Raw genomic sequence first — 22,574 nt, 5'->3', positions numbered from 1 at the left:
AACTGATTATGAATGGAAACTTATAATACACGAGAGAATTATTCATCGGAACCTCTTGATAATCAAAAAACGATTTCTGGGTAGAACCACACTTGAGAGCTAACAACGCTCAACGTCAATTTTATTCAATGAAGTATAGTTTACAAAATATGAGTCATAACACTTTTTAATTATTCCTTATCTTACAAACATTTTCTAAAATTCTTTAAAAGTAATCTGATTTATCAGTTGTGGAAAATTATTGCTATGTAGTAAGTTCGAGTTTTTCGATTTTATTTCCTTCAGTTGGGGGGTTTTGTGTCTCCACTGATGTCAATATTGGCTGATTGGGCTTCGTGTTTGTACGAGGTCTCCAGAGGGCATCTAGTCCACCGACTGGAGCCTCAATTATAAGAAATAATGCATAGGACATAACCAAGCTTATGCCAAAGTCTGACCAGAAATTTTTCATCTATAGATAAGAAAGTTGAAATCTTTTGCAATCAAAATTCATTATTATATGTATCTTACCACAGTGTATCCCGAGAAGTAGGTACTTGTCCGTACATTCCTGCTGTTAACCTCCTGGATGAACATGTGCCAGATGTAGACCGAATACGAGAGCCTTGAGAGGGGCTGCCATAAAGGCGAGGACAGAAAACTGTTGGCTAAGCTTCCGTATCCTTGGATGCAGGCAAAAACCACCCAGCCCACAGCCAGAGGCCAGCCCAAGCGCGAAAGGGTGTAGTAAAGGGACTCTGCTACTGTAGACAGAGGAGGGGCACCGCTCTTGCCAGCAGGATATAGGGCGAAGATCGATGTAAAGATCATGGCCAAGCATAGGATCCAGCCCAACAAAACCATTCTCCAGCTTAGCTCAAACTTTTTACCACGGTTTGAGTGCAAAAAGTAGCCAAACAGGAATCCAATGAGCCAAGGAGCACAATGCGTGTGGGTGGCTAGATACAACTTTTGATTAGCCTCAGGATCATCACCTGTAAGCCTATAAAATACATTCATATAAGTTTATACCAGCATATCACTTTAAATCAATAACTGACTTGTTATACACTGTATAATTATTAACCATTTGAGTGGCAAACAGGCAGCACAGTAGGAGCGCCACAAGAACAATGATTCCGAAGGCTGCTTTCTTGCCCCATTTATAGAGAGCGATTAGCAAAATGGGGGATAAAACATAGAGTTGCATATCAACAGCGAGATACCAGGACTGATCCAGACACTAAAATGGAGAAGTTGTGAGCACAAACCGACAGCAAACATTAAAAATGTACTTACCACATCCTGCGTAGCATAATTTTGTATAAAAATCAGGTCCCAATACCAGCCATTTATGCAAGCCTCTTTGCCATGAAAGCCACTCTTGAAAAGTGGTCCTCCACTCACTAAAGGCATCATCTTTACGTATATGAGTATAGCCAGGGCCAGGACAGGCCAGATACGAATGACGCGATGTAAATACATCATCGGAACATTCAGTTTCCCCTTGGTCCTTTACCATACAAAATAAGTACTTGTATGTTATTTATGTTGAGAGTTTCCTTTACTCAAACTTACTTTTCCATAGTCCGCAAGGCAGTCATTGACACAAGCAAGCCCCCGATAAACAAAAAGGTATCCACTGAGAAGTAACCATGCTGGAAAAAGCTCCCCATGGGTTTTTCCAGCCACTAAAAGAGAAATAAAATAATCATTTCGAAACATGGATGATTAGCTGTGCCAGCTGCTTACCGAAATCGCATAGGTAAAATTAATATTGGGGGATATCAAGCAATACATGTGCTCGTGGAGATAAACCACCCAGATAAGTGACAAGCAGCGAATGCCATGAAGACAGTCAATTACATTCGGATTTGTGCTGGTGTCCGAAACGCGGAAAAGGGATCGAGAGTTCGCCCGAGCCGAGACAATCTTGACTAATAGAGGAAGCTTTTCTGAAATCAAACTTATGAGCTTGTGAACACTCATTTGAAATCTCTATTTAGCACTTACTTTGATCGTTACACAGAAAATAGTCATACAATGTGCTGATAACAACAATCAGAGTAAGCAACGACAAAAATGCACTGTAATTAAAAAACTTAAAAGTATGTAGTTAATCGAAAGTTATTGCTTTCTTATATTTAAAAGGAAGGTTACCCTTCAAAATGCGGAAAAAGCGTACTGAAATTAAAGATGGCCTTTTTCCCTTCAAAGGGAATATCTGCATATCTTAGTTAATATTTATCCGATTCTTGAGTGCAATACCTTTGCACTCACAGATCGATTTTGTACCAACCAGCATCAAAATCAAAATATAAAATATTTTTTCGTTATTTTGTTAAATTTTACTGTGTGTCCCCTTCAAAATGTGGCAAATGCATGGGGATGAAATTATGGCCCACTGCAAAAAGCATATCTTAGCCAATCTTTATTGGATTCTTGAGCGGAATACCTTAAACGAATCGCAGATCGATTCTCCACCAATTTGCATTAAAATATGGAAACAAAATATTTTTGAGATTTTTTGTTAAAATATCTGTAGTGTCGCCTTCGAAATTTGAAAAAAGCATGGGGATGACATCCATATGGCATCCACCCAAAGGCCGTATCTTAGGGTAGATTATATATTGAAAAAGTAATTCTGTGTACTTACACTGTAAAGATAGTTAGACCATCCCATGGATCAGACTCGCCCGTTTGGCACCCGGATTCATCAATGTTTAAAGTAATATTACTCTCGGTAATATTAAAGAGTATTTGATGTAACTGCTTAGCAAACGATTCCATTTGAGGACCCGAGCATGAGGCGGGAAAACATGTGGCTATCTTTATTTGCATGGATTGAAGCGCTTCGATTTCAGTGACATCCTTGATGGGAATCCCCATAAAGCAGTACTTTCCTAGGATCGTTTGGGAGCTACTAATCTCATGGTGAACTTTCAGGCACTCATCAAAATTGCCCAGATCATAGAATGTGCCGTACAAAACGCCGGAGGGAAAGGATCCCCATGAATCGATCACTAAAGAATTCAAATTTAAATGATTATGTTTTTTTTATTCTAACACTTCACTTCTCACTTTTCAGAGCCCAGGTACTTCTGGTTTTTAAAGCCTCCACAATAACCTTCATGTCAGCACTGCACTGTTCGTCATCCGTTGTAATGGCGGTAAAATCAATTTGATCATAATCGAATAATTTTAGTCTTTGATTCACTAGGCTTGTCTCAGATGCTCCAATCATAGTCAGGCCAACGACCAGGAAAACGGTTATTCTGTTGACCATGGTGCTACTATTTGTTTTGATTTGCCGGCCCAGTTAACGAATGCTTTTATACGAGACACTCTTCTCCAAATCTGGCGATAAGCGTTATCAGGGGGTATACCTAACGCCTATCGCTTTGTGGGAAAAACCTTTATGGGTATGTCCAAAAATATATGGAACATGGAAGCACTCTACAGATAAAAGGGGAGTTTGAAATAAAATTCAGCTTTGGATTTTCCTTTTTTGGATTTTTATTCAAGGGAATATCAGAGAACCCATGTTGAGTTTTTTCCCCATTACATTTTGGTTTGGTTTAAAAGAAGTAAACAGAGCATGTAGGTAAGACCAGGAACCAAGGCTAATAACCTTCCAGGACTTCAATAGAAATTCCTTCCACTTCACGTTCCTTATTCCCTCGTACTTTGAGCTTTTTGTTCGTTGCTTGAATACGACGTAAACCTATTAAATATTTTTTTCCAATAATTTTCAAAGCATTAGCTCATCATCAATTTGCTGCTTTATGAAATTGGCAGCAATCACGTTATGCTTACCCGACCACGCCTCCAAAACACACTTCACACATACAAACGCCAAAAAAGGAGGGAAAATCAAACACACAAACAGCCATATTTGCCACACACACACAATCGCAAACCAAAACACACACACAGATACGCTTAAGCACATTTGCTTAATTTTCGAAATGAGTTCGCATGACTTACAGCGCCCCCAAAACCCCGTATCCGTATCTATCGTATCCTGTATCCTTTATGGCTGACTCTTCTTTCGCCTTTGCTTTCGGTTTGGCCTTTGAGTCTGAGTCATTCGTTTGCTTTCTCGTTGATTAAATACGGAAATTGTTTGACTTTAGTTAGGCGCATGCAATTAATTAAATTAGAGCACCCGAAAAACCATCAGACAAACAAACGAATCCCAACGAAACATTCAATCAAAAAAGAGTTCAAAGTGCCATAAATGAAGTTTGGATCGGACTTCAGGGCAGTTATCGACTGGGAATTATCATACCACTGCCCTCCTCATGCAAATTTCAATTTATGCAGAGGAGCAGCACCCAAAAGAACCAAGTACAGAGCCAGGAACAATCCCAGCCAGCTCCCTGGGCTTGGGGTTTACGACTTTATTCCATGACAGATTGTCATTTCAGCTGGACGGGCCCCGTCGTGGCGGGAAGAATGTAACACGCCAATCCCGCGATGGCATAATGAGGGAATGGCGTTTTTCCATCATATTTTATTGGGCCAAGGAGCTGCGCTATTCATCATATATCCGTATATGAAACCCATTTGGCGTCTGCCTCCAGAATTTCTCCTGTCGTGGCAGACGCGGCACGTGCCATAAAGCGGCGTGGCCAATAAAGTTGGTGCCGTTCGGGGCGATAATAAACATGCTAATGCCCATTAGGAGGCGACTTTGAATTGAAAATCCCCCCGAAATTAATACGAACGCCAACGCAACACGGGCTTTAGTTAATTGAACATGTTGCCCGTGTAAATGCATAATTAAATTACTTCAACTTTAACTAAATCGCACACACGGTTGGCCAGAAAGGTGCGCTTAAATAGTTCATTAGGAGGAATTCATTGGTTTAAATGGTTGCGAAAAGAGCGCTTGCCACATAATTGAATGCACTACAAGCTGTGCATCTGTCCGAACCTCGATTGGTTCATGTAATTACCGTAATTGGCATCAAATGCTATTAAATGTTTATTGTACAAGAAGGTCATGTCAAGAGCGTTTACTACAAATTATTTAAGTAGCACATACAACAAAAACAGCTAATAAAAAGTCTAAAAATGGCATTACGTAGAGAAAAATGAAAGTGAAATTTAACACATTATTACATTTAGTTTGGGAAATAAATTGGATTATGAATTGAATTAATAAATGCGTGAATTTTGAAAAAAAAATCAATATTAGATAAATAAATTCACTCTTAATAAATCTAACATGGAAAAATTTAATTGAATAACATGAATAAATGTTACTTTTTAATAGAATGATTGGATTCAATTGTGTATCTAGATTTTGCAAAGCCCTCAAAATAAGTTTGTACTTCCATAGAGAATATAATTTTGTAGTATAATAAAGATAAAATAAATAAAAATAAAAAAAATATTTGTCAGAAGTGGGATTCGAACCCACGCCCTCAGAGAGGACCAGAACGCTCGCACAAACCCTTCTGCGAAGGGCAAGACATTTTGCCTTGAGTCTGGCGCCTTAGACCGCTCGGCCATCCTGACATGTTGCGAACGGAGGCGCCAAAGCGTGCTCATAAGCTACAGCCACAGATCGGAATGAAATCGGGGTGGAAAAACAACACGGGGGTGGATTGTTAACTTTTGCCACTGCAATGATGACGATGATAATGATGATGGAGCGCTGGGGGAAAAAGCAATACCGCAAACACACATTTTCACACCCGTCCGGCGTCGCATGTCTGGCAGCTATTTATAGATGGGCCCCACTCTTTTGGCTCTAGCTATCGCAAAGCTCGCGTGTGTGCTTTTGGTGGGGGGCTGTGGAGGAAGTGGCACTTTAATGGCCGCACTGCATACTTTCAGGCAAAAGTTTAATTTAACGGCAAATAAAGTGCAGCCCCGAGTCGATAAAAAATCCCAAAACTTTCCCACTTTCGTTATACATTAATCCGGTCCAGGATCTGTGAAGGACAACCGACGGCCCGGCTCCTCCATGACAGGCCGGCAGGCAAGCAGACAAAGAGCAACTTTGGCCGAGTCAATTCAATTTCAATTTATCAAATGCTTCAGCAATTTCTCTAATTGAATTTCGTTTCATTTGGCGGAGCATAATTTATAAAATATAACATTTCAATGCCGCTCTCGGGGCGGCAGGGACAAAAGGGAGAGCCTTCGTTCGGAAATCCCGCCTCTTATTGATGCCATTCACTCAGCCCGAAAAGAGCTCCGGCTCTATAATCCATTGTACGGAAAGGACCAAGGTCCTTCGGTCCGGCCATAACGTAATCATCGTGAGCGCATTCCGCATTCGCCAGCGATAAGTTTGCTTATAAATCACAAATGTCCGACAGCGAGGACTAAAGATGCGCGCAGGCTTTTAAATCGATGAGCACATCGCCGGATTGACAATAATATTTTAAAAATAATTTTATTATTTCATTCAGCCGAGCACTCATGCAGACACACAAGGGAAAATTAGATGGCCCGTGGAATGGGGAACTGAAGCCAGTGGACAGGAGTCGGGAGATCCCTGGAGCCTCAATGATGGAACAGTGACCGGTCATGCGTGAATGTAAACGCAGCTCGGAACCACTCAAGGGGCAATAATACAAATTTAAACTTTTCGTTTTCTTCCTCGTCCTCTTTAATTAATCGACAAAAATAACTCGAAATCTAATTGTGTTTGTTTTTATACTAATATTCAAAGGAGAACTGTCTCGCTTTAGGCCCGGGGCCAGCGTTTATCGTACTGTCCAATAACGTACTTCAGCTTCCGGATGGCCAACTCCACCTTCTCGTCATCAATTTGGTTGTAAAGCACCAGCCGGGCAAAGGCCCAATCTCGAGCAGAAGCCTTTACCACGATTCCACTTCCATTTTTGTCAGTCACTCCTGCGGCCAACTCCTCTGGCTCCACGGTTCCCAGGCGAGAGGCAAACTCACTGGCCTCCAGCTTTGGCTGGGTGATCTCCACCAGCAATATGTTGCTCTGCACTGTGTCCAATTCCACGGTAATGTTGGGGCTTTGAATTTCAAAAATGGCTGTGGGAAAAATTAACAATGATGGAGGCTGTACATGATAATTAGGTGGTCTTTTACATGCCTTTGGCGATTTTCTTGGTGCGTTCGTGATCTTTTCCCAGCAATGGAACCACCTCGTCCAAAGCCACCAGTCCAGCCACCGCCAGGATACCCACCTGACGCATGCCGCCACCTAAGGCCTTGCGCAAGCGACGAGCTCTGTGTGAGGAGAGACAGCGAATGTTTTAGAGTGTAGAAGAGAAAATAAAAACCTAATGACCACTCCGGGGTCCCAAACTCACTCTGCAATGAATTCCTTGGAGCCAACCAATACTGATCCCACCGGGGCCGATAAGCCCTTACTGAAGCAAATAGAAACGGAGTCAAAGTCCCGACAGATGCGCTCCACGCTGACGCCTAGGGCGGCAGCCGCGTTGAACACTCTCGCCCCGTCCATGTGGAGGGCGATGCGGGCGGAACCGGTGCCCACGCCCGGCTTGCGCACCAGGGCAGCCAGCTCATCCAGGAAGGCCAGCGGCACCACCTTGCCACCGCATATATTGTGGGTGTTCTCCACCACCACCATCGAGGTGATGGGCTCGTGTTGGTCCTCGTGCCGGATCCGGCGACGCAGCTCCTCCAGACTGAAAGTACCGTCCTGGGCGTTCTTCAGCGTGGCTAATTGGACGCCGGCCAGGTGCGAGGCTCCACCTAAAGGTGATTAATGAAGCCTCCCAGTCAGCGACGAATGTGCGGTTAGTTGTTTGCTATTTGCTGTTCTCACCTTGCTCGTAGAGAAAGATGTGCGATAAATCGCCGACGAGCGCCTCTGTGCCGCGACGGTGGCAGTGAACCATGACTGTGGGGATTACGAGAGAAAGCTCTTGAGACTTTAGAGGGAAAATCAAGGATCTAACCGCCAAATTTACACACCCCTGGAAGCTACAATTCATCTTCTATATAAACGAATTAAAGTTGAACTTGAATCCCCAAAAAAGCTGCCATAAATCTCTGACAGATGGCCAATTTAAAAAAATTTAATTTGGTTTTGATTGAGTCTGAAGTGTTCTAGTACTTGTTAAGATAAGCCGTTCAGCAAAAGTCCACTAAACTCGACCGCAAAATTTGATTAATGATCTTATTTTTTGTGTAATGTAAGTGTACTCGAAAATCTTCCGTTCAAAGTGAATTAATCTGACAGTACGATAATCACATTCCCATTTTTTCTTATTATTCATTAATCTTGCATCAAGCATTATCAGGCTCACTCATTTTATTTTTCATTGCCGCATTTCAATGAGGAACCCTCGTGAAAAATTAGCACCATCGTCAGTATAAGTGCACTTTCTCTTCTGAATGAAATCCAAACTTCAAATTCCATTAGAAATATTAATTTGAACGAATGCATAAATTACTTGAGATTGCGATGCCCGAAGGTGCTGGCTGCTCCTTTAGCTTTTGCCTTCATACCGCCTGCTCCTCGGGCTATCCTTAGTCCTTTCTCTGCTCGACATTGAATGCCCCCAGAACACGTCCACGTCTAATATTAAAGTCTATAAAAATTAATGTTATGTTTATGGGCGCCCTTAGCCTTTACGATAATGTACCTGATGCATGATATGAGCCCTGCTTTCTTGTTTCAAGGCGACTCTCCTTTATTTTTCTGTTGGCTCACCTTTCCACCTTGCCTTTTGTAATCTGAGACTGGCCTCACTTTAAACTAATAAACATAAGCGATTCCCCCGCCCAGACTGGCAGCCTGGCAGTCGGGCAGCTCAAAATCAACTTCTACCCACCGAAAATGTGCTGCCCAGAGCCAGGTTTATTTATGCGCCTACCCTGTATCTTGCCACTCACTTGCTAGTAGATTTCCCATGGTGCCGCTGGGCACAAAGACGCCGGCCTCCTTGCCGAAAATAGACGCTGTCCGCGTCTCCAGTTCGTTGACGGTGGGATCCTCGCCGTATACATCATCCCCGACCACGGCAGTGGCCATCCGGGCCCGCATCTGGGCCGTGGGCTGACTAACAGTGTCCGAGCGGAGGTCAACAACGGAGTGGGACATGTTCTGTGGGTGGGTAGTGTGGGTTGCAAGTTGATTAGCTTGGGTATTAGCATAAGGCGGGCCATGTTGATTTGCCTTGTTTACGGTCAGTGGCCAATTGAATCGAGCACTCATTTATATAGAGAGACATGTCAGTTGCACTGGCATTTCAATAGGCCTAATGTGGTGGTCAGACCATAGAAGCAGCTCGGCTCTTAAGGCAAGACACATGGATATTGGAATGTGGCAAGATTATATAATCGACACTTTAAAAACACACTTGACATTCGATCTCTACACTTCATTTCAATTATGTTATTAAGTTCAATTCAATTGACCAAACAAAAAACCACAGATTCAAATGGAAAAATTCAATAGCCGCACTTACTTGGACAATTAAATTGATAAAGCGGCTAAACAACACAAATGAGACAACGTGCTCGGGTCGTTGCTATCAGGAAACTGGCCCCCAAGAGCTGCTAAACTTTTATTTATTTCTACCTCCAGCAATGCGAAATGTCTGAGAAGAGAATGTGTAAAGTGCTTGAGAGAACGGTTCCCCATAGAGCAGTGATCGATTTGAAGAGAATAATGTTTATTATCAGAAAACCAGAAATAAATGCGTTCTCTTCAGGGGGGGATACAGAAAAAGAACATTTTGAATATTTGAATAATTAAGTAACTTAAAATACGAATGAAAACTAAGTTATATAATAAGAAAAACTAAGAAGGAAAGATCTGGTTGGGTCAAGCGATTGTATGATACCCGATACCTTTCTTTTTCACTTGAAATATTAGATTTTAAAAAATATATTTCTAAAATAATATTGAATACTTACTTTTTAAATTGTTTACCTCTAAATATTAATAAAATTCTAAGTTATTTCTTTGGTACTTTTTTTTTATTAATTACATCAGAAAATTCCACTAAAATTTTACTAATTCTAACACAATTTAGTTGCTTCCGCACACATCTCTCGGCCAATTAACAAACTAAGCAGGTTCCTGCTCACTCTCAACCATATACAAGGTACAATCGAAAACGTTACAATAATAAAAACAAATTTAACTTATCTAGGTCTTCAATAATAGTAATAATTAGTTTTGTTTCTTTCATTTTTAACATTAGTTATTCATTCGCTTGATTTCATGCGAAATGGTGAAATAAAGTACATGATTTTCGTTGGAACTAATTGGACTAACTAAAGAGACGAATCAATCGACGCACTGCCCACTGGAGAAAGTGGGGAAATGCGTCCTGGAATCGGATAAAGCTACGCCTGTTATCGATCATAGAGTAAGGTTAACTTACAAACTAAACTTGCAACAACTTTTTCTTGAGGAGGGGCTTTCTTTTTGGGCGTATGGGACGGGGTTGGGGTGAAGGATATGCTGCATACGGGAAAACTGTATGCACTTAAAAGTTGTAAAAAGTATGAAAAAATTATAAATAAATATTTAGAAAATAGATAAAATTTTTAGTTTTAGTTTTAGTTTTCATTTTAGTTTTAGTTCTTGTTGTTTATGTTTTATAGTCTTTTGAAGAAGTTTCGTTCTTGTTTTACTTTAGTTTTTACTTTCTCGTCCCGATTTGTTTGCACAATATGTCTTCGTTTACTTTTGGCACCCACTGTATGTGTTTGAAAGTACTTGGTATGATTTCGGGGGTGCTGCTGTGTGTGGGAGGTACTCAATTTTCAATGCCAATCATGGCCAGGCCGACCTCTCTCGGTCAGCTCTTCCAACTGGGCCAGCAAAAAAAGTACGTGAAAATATAAACATTAGACTTAATTCATTTTCGGCCTTGGCTCTTTGCTGAGTAGCGGGCTTTCTTCTGCTTTCTCCACTTTGTTGTTTTGGTTTTTGGTATGTGCATGCAAAGCTGTACTGGCGACTGAAGCCAAAGAAAAATTCAAATGGTTTTATATTTGGCGCCAAAGATCGTAAGCGTAGATTACCGATTAGGTAAACTAAGAGTTGCCATCCGAGATGCAGCTTCTTATCAGCTGTATGCAGGTATGCACTGAAAAGCTCTATTTACCTATGATGGCGTAAGGTTGGATCGACATAGATTTCCGCTCTGGGAGCTTAGATTCTTTTCGATTCAACCTCCATAGCAGAAAGACCTGTGCACGTAAGTTTTCTTGCCTTGTCATGTGGGTGTTTACTCACAGAGGGGTTAAAAATTTTTTTTGGGTTATTTCTTCAGATTACCCAGATAAACCTGCCTAATCTGCCAACCCATCCAAGGAAGGAAGAAAGATAGGAACCCTCAGGAGTACTGGCCTTACTCAGGAAAATCCCCCTCCACGTGCCTCATCCATCGGCCCGGCATCCAGGTGAAGCAAGCCCTGAGCCGGCCCAGCGATCATCAAGTGTCCCGCGGAGCGCCTTATTCATCCCATCGAGGGATCGGCAACTCCGTGGGCCAGCAGTTTTAGTTGTGACAGTGGGCGAAAAAGCCTAGTGGGAGTGAAAACGTGAATTTAACCTAAAATCCCCAAAACCTCGTGCACACTGAGAAAAATATAAGACAAAAAAAAAACTATAATGAAAAATATTAAATAATAAAGATTAATGCTTGCGAGCTACAAAAAAACAAAAAAAACGTGAACGAAAATGTGCAGAAACAAAAATTAAAAATTTATTTTTTTGGTTATACCAAAATTTTCTTAAGTGAAATACACTAAAAAACACTGAAGTGAGAATTCTAATGAATAAACCTTAAAGTATAATTAAGCTAAAACAGTGCTAAAAAAAAAAAATAAATATTATAAAAGAACTAAATGCGAAGGTGAAAACGAAAACCTAAAAGAAAATGTTAAAAAAAAAATAAATAGTTAAAAATGTTATAAATAAATAATAAGTTTAAAAAAAATGGGAAAATTTATATAAATAAAGTTAAAATGTGAAAACGTGCGGCAAAGAGAAATTAGAAAGGCTCCTCGAAATTTAAATTGTTAATTTCTATTTTTATTTTTATTTTTTTTTGATTTTTTTCTTTTTTTATTTTTGTTTTGGTTGCTGAGTTTGGTTTGAAAGAGCAAGAAGCACTGAAAGAAAAGCTCTGATGTGTTACAAAAAAAAATTTTAATTATTTGCGTCTCCGAATTTCCCGAAAATTATGGGAAAAGCCCCCCCCAAAATTCCGTTTTTCAGCACGCCAGCGCGGGAGATCGATCTTTCGTCATGGAAATGCAAGTGAGTTTGTTTTCTTAATTTATATTTACTTTTTACAACACAAAAAAATTAACTGCATGAAATTATCATTTTTTTTTGTTGTTGGTGTAAGTTACATTCTCACTAAAACGAATTTTGCGAAATAGAAAGATGGAAAAAAAAAGAAGAATCAAAGAACGGTTATATTTACAGCGAGCTTATCTTTTAGTCAGCGAGCTTTGGCTACACTGAGAGAAATTTTGGATGAATTTTATTTAATTTAATATTAGTGAAAATAAAAATATTTATAGCTTATCAGATGCGTATGAAAACAAAAAAAAATATTTTTAGATAAAAGAAAATTTTGAAATACACTGGAAAAAAAAATGTTTGAGAATTTTTATAAAGGCTTAAAAAAAAAAATTTTTTTTTCCTTTAAATATTAAGTGAATAACGTCAAATAACAATAGAAATTAAATTTATTTTTCCGAATATTGCCGCCAAGTTATTGCCACGTTTGGGATAGGAATTTAAATTTTTTGTTTATTTTTTTTTTTATTAATTAAGCCGTTACTTTAACATTTTTTATATCTTCTAACATTAATACATTTTTTTTTTAAATATTCCTTTATATTTAGTTTTAATTTATTGTTATGATTACTATTTTTTCTACATTTTACAATATTTGATATTAATCTTTGGGTATAATTTTCTATCGCACAAAACAAAACATGTATCTTTTAATTATTACCTTTTATAACGTTTGAAGAAATAATAATATAATGAATAACTAAACTTATAACTGAACCATGCTGTTGTTTCTCAGATCCTAGGATATGAAGGGATCCTCAGAGCCATGCTCGAGCGGAGAGGATCGTAGGTTGGGTAGGGCATGAAGCGTACACATTTCAGCAGTGTATCGCAATTTTTTTTTTATTTTCTCTCCTCTTTCTCTTTCCCTTTCTTCTGGTTTCTCTGAAATTGTCCTTCTGTTCTTCCGGTTATCGTTTAGCTCTCTAGCTATTTTCACAGGTTTCCTGTTTGAGTATTTTTTTTTTGTCGCAGCACGCTAAATTCGATTTCTAATTAATAATAATGTGTAGTAGGCGTGGGATTCTGTACGGAGCAAGACCACCACCCCCCAAGCCGACGAGTCAGAGCCGGAAAAGTAAAGCGTGCCCCGCAAGTGCAGAATCCCGGATTGATCACTACTACCGTTACACGTTACAGATAATTATTTATTATTAATTAAGAAAAAGTGGCGCCCAATCGTTGTGGCCTTAGTGAATAAATTCAAGTTCATTAAGACTCGCGAAGGACATAATTTCAGAAACTCTTTCATTTCTTCGTTACTTCAAAATTTCACCTTTCTAAATTTTCGATTGTGTTCGAATTCCTGGAATTCATGCCGAAAGAATATCAGTATTCAAAGCTGACCGGAATTAGACCATAAAGCGGAAATTTCCTACCTCAAGCAGAAGTGACTGGAGTTTTCAGTCGCAGGAAAACAGATTAAAAAAATCAAAACTTCGGTTGATTTTCTGTCCGCGATCGGCAAAAACCAATCACTGAGCTACTCGAACTATTCTATGAAGGAAGTTATCGATGAACAAAGAGGAAAATACTGGCACAACTTGCGAGAAGTGTCGTATCCCATCTTCGTAACTTCTGAATCTAAATTCTAACTACTGGAAGGAAAACTTGTTTACACTGGAATACGAGTGTAGGAGTACACCGTCCAAAATTTACGTAGAAAGAAAGGATTATCTTTCGAATAAGTTTAAGTCAATTTGAACGAATTTTCTTCCAAACTCCATACACCTTTTGAGAAATGTAAGAAAAGAGAATGACAATATCGTTGGGGACGAGAACAACAAGCTAAGGGTTCAGTTTATATAAATTTTATTGAGTTATAATTTTTCTTTATTATATTGAGATATTTTTCGTGTGTCACATTTTTTGAGAATTATTTGAGTATGATGGGGTTAGATCGATCGCCGAATAGGAGAGTCGGAAGTGCCTCAAATTCTTTGTGTTCTATATGTCAAGTTGACATTAGTTCAGCAAACGCATATACAACAACATGTCAGCACGAATTCCACAGAGAATGTATTGAAGCTCATTGGAAGAACAGTGAGAAGTGTCCAGTTTGCGAATCGGCATGTAGAGCCACAGCCTCTAAAACTGCCGAAAAAGTAGCTCGAGAAACTCGAAGTAGATCTAAAGCTACTCAGCCGGTTAATAATCCATTAGATGAGGGACCTTCTACTTCAATACGAAGTTCTAGCAATAATAATACGAATTCAAGTATTGTCACAGCCAACGCAGTCACTTTGTTAGCCATGGAGCGGAGGATGTTAGCCACTCTCTCTGAGAAGATGTCTGAATTAATACAGAATGCTTTCTCGGAAAGTGTGAATCGAGTGACGCTCACACCAAGCCCAGCTCAGCCCCAGCTCCAAGATCAGGTGCCAAGCGTTTTTGATAGAGTCGAAACTCCACGCTCTCCTGCTTCCCAACGCACGGTTGCATCTGAATTACTAACGCGGCCAGATAAAGTGGTTCACATTCTCAATGGTTGGAAAATTAAATTTTCTGGAGAAAGTATGTCTGTTGACAATTTTATTTATAGGGTCGAAGCCCTCACAAGGCAAATGCTGGACGGAAACTTTACCGTTTTGTGTAGAAACTGCAGTGTTCTATTCGAAGGGAAAGCCAACGAGTTTTATTGGCGGTACCATAAGGCGTACGGTGAAATCTCTTGGGAGGATTTTTGTGCAGCCTTACGACTTCAATTCAGACACAGTAGAGATGACGATGACATAGAGGAAATAATTAGAATGACTAAACAGAAACCAAACGAATCCTTCGATAGCTTCTACGACACCATATCAGGACTAATTGATCAGTTAGAACAGCCCTGGGTGTCAAGTAAACTTGTCCGAGTACTTAAAAGTAATCTTCGTCCTGAAATTCGGCATGAAATCCTGAATCTGGAAATAAAAACGGTGTCCGAATTAAGGGAGATTTGTAGGCGTCGCGAAGCATTTCTCGCTGATGTCAAGAGATGTAGTGGATACACTAAGGTTGTTCCTTTTAGGCGTGAAGTAGCTGAATTTGGAGATGAAATGGTAGATCTCCAAGAATCAGAACCTGAGGGTGAGGCAGGAGTCGAAGCCTTTTCCTTAAAATGCTGGAACTGCCAAAGCGAAGGACATAGGTATCAAGATTGTCTCTCAGAAAGACGTGTTTTTTGTTACGGATGCGGTGCGGCTAACACGTACAAGCCAAGTTGCAGTAAATGTTCAAAAAACTTCAAGCAAGGCATATCGAAGTCGCAATACAAACAGAAGACTTCATATGCCAGTCGAAATCAGTCCACAATGACCGACCAATAGAGGACACTCTTCAAAGTGTATCTCTCTCTTCCCCAGACGAACAAATAGTCCCAGATAGCTCTCTGCTTCACAGCAAAATTTCAAAGTTAAGGGACGTCGCAATCCATGAAGTACAAAAGATAACTAACGTAGCTAAACGAAATTCACGAAGGTTAAAGGCTTTTTGGAAAAATGTGAAAAGATGCAAAGACAGTTTGAAACACATTAATTCCATACCCGCAGGAACTAGAGATCCTCGACCGTTTCTACCGGTTCGATTGCTCGATCGAGTTGTATACGGTTTGTTAGATTCGGGAGCTTCGATTAGTTGCATAGGGGGAGAATTAGCTAAGGAAGTGATAAAGAATAAGGAATACCGAGCCATAAAAGGCAGCGCTGCGACAGCAGACGGGAAATCCCAAAATATAGTAGGAGTTCTAAACATTGACGTAGAATACGGCAATGATAAGAAGCCTTTAAAACTGTATGTCGTACCTTCACTCAAACAAGATTTATATCTTGGCATAGACTTTTGGAAGTTATACGATCTTCTTCCAACACATTTAAGGATATCGGAAATAGAATCGGCTAAGGCAGTCCGCCCAGACGAGGTGGATCAACACGATTTGTCGGAAGACGAAAAAGCTAAATTGGCAAATACCATAAATTGTTTTCCTTCTTTTACTCAGGAAGGATTAGGCAGGACAAATTTGATAACCCACACTATTGATGTAGGAATGGCGAAGCCCATCAAACAGCGGCATTTCCCTGTATCTCCTGCAGTCGAAAAGGCAATGTATACTGAAATCGACAGAATGTTGCAATTGGGTGTGATAGAGGAATCGGAGAGTGCATGGTCCTCCCCGATAGTAATGGTTACTAAACCAGGGAAAGTTAGAATATGTTTAGATTGCCGGAAAGTCAATAGCTTCACGGAAAAAGACGCGTATCCTCTTCCCCAAATAAATGGGATTTTGAGCCGATTACCGAAAGCAGAGTTTATAACTAGCTTAGACTTAAAGGATGCTTATTGGCAAGTGCCTTTAGATGTTCAGTCGCGCGATAAGACTGCGTTCACGGTACCAGGTAGACCGTTATACCAATTTAAGGTAATGCCGTTTGGCTTATGCAATGCTACGAGCACCATGTCTCGTTTAATGGACAAGGTAGTGCCAGCTCACATGAGGAACGAAGTTTTTATATATTTAGATGATCTTCTAATAGTATCTGCAAGTTTTGAAGATCATCTCGAAGTTCTCAGGGAGTTAGCATTGCACATTAGGCGTGCAGGTTTGACAATCAACATTGGCAAAAGTCACTTCTGCATGCGGCGAGTGCGTTATCTAGGTCATATAATAGGTGACGGCGGAATCCGTACAGACCCAGAAAAGGTGTCTGCGATTACCAACTTTCCTTTACCAAAAAGCTTAAAGAACTTGAGAAGCTTTATGGGGATGTGTGGATGGTATCGGAAATTCGTGCCAAATTTTGCGTCTCTGTCTGCTCCTTTGACAGACTTGATGACGACAAAACGAAAGTTCATCTTGACCGAAGAGGCTATAAGAGCGTTTGAGAGGCTAAAGCAGTGTCTTAGTGAAGCACCTGTTTTATGTAGTCCAGACTTCGCGAAGCCGTTCGCTATACACTGTGATGCCAGCAAAACAGGCGTAGGAGCAGTATTAGTGCAGGTTTCAGACGAAGGCGACGAGAGACCGATTGCTTTTGTTTCAAAGAAATTGAATAAAGCTCAGAAAAACTACACAGTCACTGAACAAGAATGTTTAGCTGCTATCGTCGCTTTAAAGAATTTTAGAGCGTATGTGGAGGGTTTGAAATTCAAGATAATTACAGATCATGCTTCTTTAAAGTGGTTGATGTCGAACCACGATTTAAGTTCCCGATTAGCTCGGTGGTCGTTAGCGTTACAAAGATACGTTTTCGAGATCGAGCATCGCAAGGGTTCACTAAACGTTGTTCCCGACGTTTTGTCTCGCGTGAACGAAGAGGCAGTTGCTGCCATAGATTTGACGGAAGGACTTATTATTGATCTAAACTCCGAATCATTTAAATCAGAGGAGTATAATAATCTGATAAAGAGAGTGGAAGAAAATAAACTAAATTTCCCTGATCTTAAGGTGGAAAACGGTTATTTGTATCGTAAAGCGGAACACTTAACCGGGGAACAGGTACATGACGAATACGCATGGAAGCTTTGGTTACCAAAGGAATTAGTGCCCAAAGTTCTTTCTCTAGCTCATGATAGCTCTTTGGCCTCGCATGGAGGCGTACACAAAACTATCGAGAGGATTAGGCGATACTATTTCTGGCCTGGTCTCGTTTCAGACGTAAGAGCCTATATAAGTGCTTGTGAGGTTTGCAAATGCACGAAAGCACCGAATTGTGTTCTCAGACCTCCTTTGGGAAGAGCACCGGAGACTCAGCGGTTCTTTCAAAGGCTTTTCGTTGATTTTCTCGGGCCTTATCCTAGATCGCGAAGTGGAAACGTGGGCATTTTTATCGTCCTCGATCACTTCTCAAAGTTTGTTTTCCTTAAACCTGTTAGGAAGATTGATTCTAGCGTCATTGTGAAGTATCTAGACAGTGAACTGTTTATGACTTTTGGAGTCCCTGAAACGATAGTGTCAGATAATGGGTCCCAATTTAGGTCGAAAGCGTTTCGAGGATTAATGCAGGAATATAGCATTAATCATACTCTGACTGCTGTTTATTCACCTCAGGCTAACGCCTCGGAGCGTGTAAATAGATCGGTCATATCCGCCATTAGAGCGTATATACGCCCGGATCAGAAGGATTGGGATGAAGTTCTGAACAGGATATCCTGTGCGCTGAGGTCTTCTCTACACTCCAGCCTTGGAACAAGTCCGTACTACATGGCTTTTGGACAGCATATGGTTACCTCTGGTTCGACCTATTCTCTGCTCCGACGTTTAAATCTTTTGAACGATCGTTCGCTACGATTTGACAGGCAGGATTCTTTCGAAATAGTTCGCAAACAAGCTTGCGAGCAAATGTATAGAAAGCACGAGGAAAACAAGAGGCGCTATGATCTCCGCACTCGTAATGTTACGTATACTGAAGGTCAAGAGGTATATCGACGTAACTTTAAGCAAAGCTGCTTTCAAGCTGGCTATAACGCCAAATTCGGGCCAATGTTTGTAAAATCTCGGATTCGAAGAAAGATCGGTAACCTCTATTATGAACTGGAAGACCTTCAAGGAAAAGTTGTAGGTACTTACCACGCTAAAGACATTCGACAATAGCTTCAGTCGGAATCAGTCTAGTGTATTCTCTCGATCATACCCTAGTCTGATTTTAGCGGGGGGGTTTTGTACTGGCGACTGAAGCCAAAGAAAAATTCAAATGGTTTTATATTTGGCGCCAAAGATCGTAAGCGTAGATTACCGATTAGGTAAACTAAGAGTTGCCATCCGAGATGCAGCTTCTTATCAGCTGTATGCAGGTATGCACTGAAAAGCTCTATTTACCTATGATGGCGTAAGGTTGGATCGACATAGATTTCCGCTCTGGGAGCTTAGATTCTTTTCGATTCAACCTCCATAGCAGAAAGACCTGTGCACGTAAGTTTTCTTGCCTTGTCATGTGGGTGTTTACTCACAGAGGGGTTAAAAATTTTTTTTGGGTTATTTCTTCAGATTACCCAGATAAACCTGCCTAATCTGCCAACCCATCCAAGGAAGGAAGAAAGATAGGAACCCTCAGGAGTACTGGCCTTACTCAGGAAAATCCCCCTCCACGTGCCTCATCCATCGGCCCGGCATCCAGGTGAAGCAAGCCCTGAGCCGGCCCAGCGATCATCAAGTGTCCCGCGGAGCGCCTTATTCATCCCATCGAGGGATCGGCAACTCCGTGGGCCAGCAGTTTTAGTTGTGACAGTGGGCGAAAAAGCCTAGTGGGAGTGAAAACGTGAATTTAACCTAAAATCCCCAAAACCTCGTGCACACTGAGAAAAATATAAGACAAAAAAAAAACTATAATGAAAAATATTAAATAATAAAGATTAATGCTTGCGAGCTACAAAAAAACAAAAAAAACGTGAACGAAAATGTGCAGAAACAAAAATTAAAAATTTATTTTTTTGGTTATACCAAAATTTTCTTAAGTGAAATACACTAAAAAACACTGAAGTGAGAATTCTAATGAATAAACCTTAAAGTATAATTAAGCTAAAACAGTGCTAAAAAAAAAAAATAAATATTATAAAAGAACTAAATGCGAAGGTGAAAACGAAAACCTAAAAGAAAATGTTAAAAAAAAAATAAATAGTTAAAAATGTTATAAATAAATAATAAGTTTAAAAAAAATGGGAAAATTTATATAAATAAAGTTAAAATGTGAAAACGTGCGGCAAAGAGAAATTAGAAAGGCTCCTCGAAATTTAAATTGTTAATTTCTATTTTTATTTTTATTTTTTTTTGATTTTTTTCTTTTTTTATTTTTGTTTTGGTTGCTGAGTTTGGTTTGAAAGAGCAAGAAGCACTGAAAGAAAAGCTCTGATGTGTTACAAAAAAAAATTTTAATTATTTGCGTCTCCGAATTTCCCGAAAATTATGGGAAAAGCCCCCCCCAAAATTCCGTTTTTCAGCACGCCAGCGCGGGAGATCGATCTTTCGTCATGGAAATGCAAGTGAGTTTGTTTTCTTAATTTATATTTACTTTTTACAACACAAAAAATTAACTGCATGAAATTATCATTTTTTTTTGTTGTTGGTGTAAGTTACATTCTCACTAAAACGAATTTTGCGAAATAGAAAGATGGAAAAAAAAAGAAGAATCAAAGAACGGTTATATTTACAGCGAGCTTATCTTTTAGTCAGCGAGCTTTGGCTACACTGAGAGAAATTTTGGATGAATTTTATTTAATTTAATATTAGTGAAAATAAAAATATTTATAGCTTATCAGATGCGTATGAAAACAAAAAAAAATATTTTTAGATAAAAGAAAATTTTGAAATACACTGGAAAAAAAAATGTTTGAGAATTTTTATAAAGGCTTAAAAAAAAAAATTTTTTTTTCCTTTAAATATTAAGTGAATAACGTCAAATAACAATAGAAATTAAATTTATTTTTCCGAATATTGCCGCCAAGTTATTGCCACGTTTGGGATAGGAATTTAAATTTTTTGTTTATTTTTTTTTTTATTAATTAAGCCGTTACTTTAACATTTTTTATATCTTCTAACATTAATACATTTTTTTTTTAAATATTCCTTTATATTTAGTTTTAATTTATTGTTATGATTACTATTTTTTCTACATTTTACAATATTTGATATTAATCTTTGGGTATAATTTTCTATCGCACAAAACAAAACATGTATCTTTTAATTATTACCTTTTATAACGTTTGAAGAAATAATAATATAATGAATAACTAAACTTATAACTGAACCATGCTGTTGTTTCTCAGATCCTAGGATATGAAGGGATCCTCAGAGCCATGCTCGAGCGGAGAGGATCGTAGGTTGGGTAGGGCATGAAGCGTACACATTTCAGCAGTGTATCGCAATTTTTTTTTTATTTTCTCTCCTCTTTCTCTTTCCCTTTCTTCTGGTTTCTCTGAAATTGTCCTTCTGTTCTTCCGGTTATCGTTTAGCTCTCTAGCTATTTTCACAGGTTTCCTGTTTGAGTATTTTTTTTTTGTCGCAGCACGCTAAATTCGATTTCTAATTAATAATAATGTGTAGTAGGCGTGGGATTCTGTACGGAGCAAGACCACCACCCCCCAAGCCGACGAGTCAGAGCCGGAAAAGTAAAGCGTGCCCCGCAAGTGCAGAATCCCGGATTGATCACTACTACCGTTACACGTTACAAAGCGACAAGGCATCCCTTCACGTAGGACGTTGATCTTTTACAAAGATCGATTGCCACAAACATTAACGCTAATTATTATGGTTAGTTTTTGTTTTTTGTTTCTTTTTTTCAACACACAGGACACACAACTAACAGCTAGGGGTTTAAGCTAATGCTCTAGGATGATTTTTTGTTTCACTCGCTGGTCGTCCTCATTGCTATGAGGAGACGTCCGTCTCGGATCCGTCCGTCTCGCCCACCTCCCCCGGCGGATTCCGCTTGATGCAGTCCCGTATGCTTTGCAGGATGATTCCAGTCCGCCGGTCCAGGGCGTCCAGGTGAGGCTGCCAGAGCACCGGACTGATGGGGTCCTGGCTCAGTGATTCGCTCATCAGCTGCGACAGCGGCTTGGGGCCATTGTGGAATCTGAGGTTTCATTAAAATAATATTGGATTAAATAATTGTGGAAATCTGAGGTTTCATTAAAATAATATTGGATTAAATATTTGTGGGAAATGTGTAGCCATAGTTATTTTAATAAATTACAATTTTAGGCAACAGCCATGCTTTTAACTTGAAATCGTTTAGATGTTAGTTGTTTAAATTGGGAGTCATAGTGACAGGAAAGAGTGGCTACTTTGATTCTTAAACAAGTTGTATTTCATTGTCTTTCATATTATATCAAAGAAATATATATTAAATTCGAATTTTTGCAGCAATTAAATCATAGACAGTAGTAGTAATAAAGGTAGCCCTAGACTGTAAAAAAAATTATTTGATTTGATTTATGATTCGTATACTCACTCTAGCAGCTTGATGAGCGTCGACTTGCGAATAAGGCAGCACTGCAGCACTGGCGCCAGGATGGAAAGCTCGTCGTGGTAGGGCCGCCCAAAGCCTCGACCGTGGTCCAAATGCAGGGGGAAGGTCTCGTTCCCGTAGACCCTGCAATGCAAAGAGAACGGAGAAAAAATTAGAGTGAATGCGGCAATCAGCCAGCCCCCCGGCAGCATAATTGCCTGGCGCAAAGGCAAAGTGGGTAGCTGGTAGTCGGGGCTGTTGTATGGATGCAATCGTTGGTAGCCAGGTTGCCAGCGATGACATCGCTGTAAGCCCAACAAACGCTTTTGCATAACAAACAATTTAGCAGGCAGCCGGGCCAAGTCACCTGGCACCTA

General features: G+C 39.8%; 3 protein-coding genes and 1 non-coding gene across 5 annotated transcripts in view; all 4 read right to left on the bottom strand.

Annotated features, from left to right (window-relative positions):
* Positions 1-82: 82 nt before the first annotated feature.
* Positions 83-3,299, bottom strand: LOC6501523 (nose resistant to fluoxetine protein 6). The gene is made up of 9 exons (XM_001955384.4): positions 3,061-3,299; positions 2,636-3,002; positions 1,993-2,066; positions 1,732-1,934; positions 1,558-1,670; positions 1,279-1,492; positions 1,041-1,222; positions 511-982; positions 83-451 (listed from the first exon to the last, which is right to left on the bottom strand). The coding sequence occupies exons 1-9, from the start codon at positions 3,263-3,265 to the stop codon at positions 245-247; spliced, it is 2,037 nt and encodes a 678-aa protein (XP_001955420.3). The 5' UTR covers positions 3,266-3,299; the 3' UTR covers positions 83-244.
* Positions 3,300-5,382: 2,083 nt separating this feature from the next.
* On the bottom strand, positions 5,383-5,505 carry Trnal-caa. The gene is made up of 2 exons: positions 5,468-5,505; positions 5,383-5,427 (listed from the first exon to the last, which is right to left on the bottom strand). It is a non-coding gene; the product is annotated as a tRNA-Leu (tRNA).
* A 1,078-nt stretch (positions 5,506-6,583) lies between these two features.
* Positions 6,584-9,519, bottom strand: LOC6501522 (probable low-specificity L-threonine aldolase 2). The gene is made up of 6 exons (XM_001955383.3): positions 9,417-9,519; positions 8,842-9,052; positions 7,769-7,843; positions 7,287-7,695; positions 7,067-7,203; positions 6,584-7,005 (listed from the first exon to the last, which is right to left on the bottom strand). The coding sequence occupies exons 2-6, from the start codon at positions 9,047-9,049 to the stop codon at positions 6,686-6,688; spliced, it is 1,149 nt and encodes a 382-aa protein (XP_001955419.1). The 5' UTR covers positions 9,050-9,052; positions 9,417-9,519; the 3' UTR covers positions 6,584-6,685.
* Positions 9,520-21,492: 11,973 nt separating this feature from the next.
* Positions 21,493-22,574, bottom strand: part of LOC6501521 (extracellular serine/threonine protein CG31145) — a 65,622-nt gene continuing 64,540 nt past the window's right edge. For both annotated transcript variants that reach the window (XM_014911602.3, XM_001955382.4), the window contains 2 exons: positions 22,201-22,341; positions 21,493-21,822 (listed from right to left, as the gene is read on the bottom strand). In XM_014911602.3, the coding sequence (XP_014767088.1) occupies positions 21,615-21,822; positions 22,201-22,341 (349 nt within the window). In that variant the 3' untranslated portion in view covers positions 21,493-21,614. The remainder of the gene's footprint in view (positions 21,823-22,200; positions 22,342-22,574) is intronic.

This window comes from Drosophila ananassae, chromosome 2L (assembly GCF_017639315.1).
Source record: "Drosophila ananassae strain 14024-0371.13 chromosome 2L, ASM1763931v2, whole genome shotgun sequence".
Taxonomy (NCBI): Eukaryota; Metazoa; Arthropoda; class Insecta; order Diptera; family Drosophilidae; genus Drosophila; species Drosophila ananassae.
The sequence above is the reverse complement of the archived record's forward strand: the minus strand, read 5'-3'. Positions and strand labels throughout refer to the sequence as shown.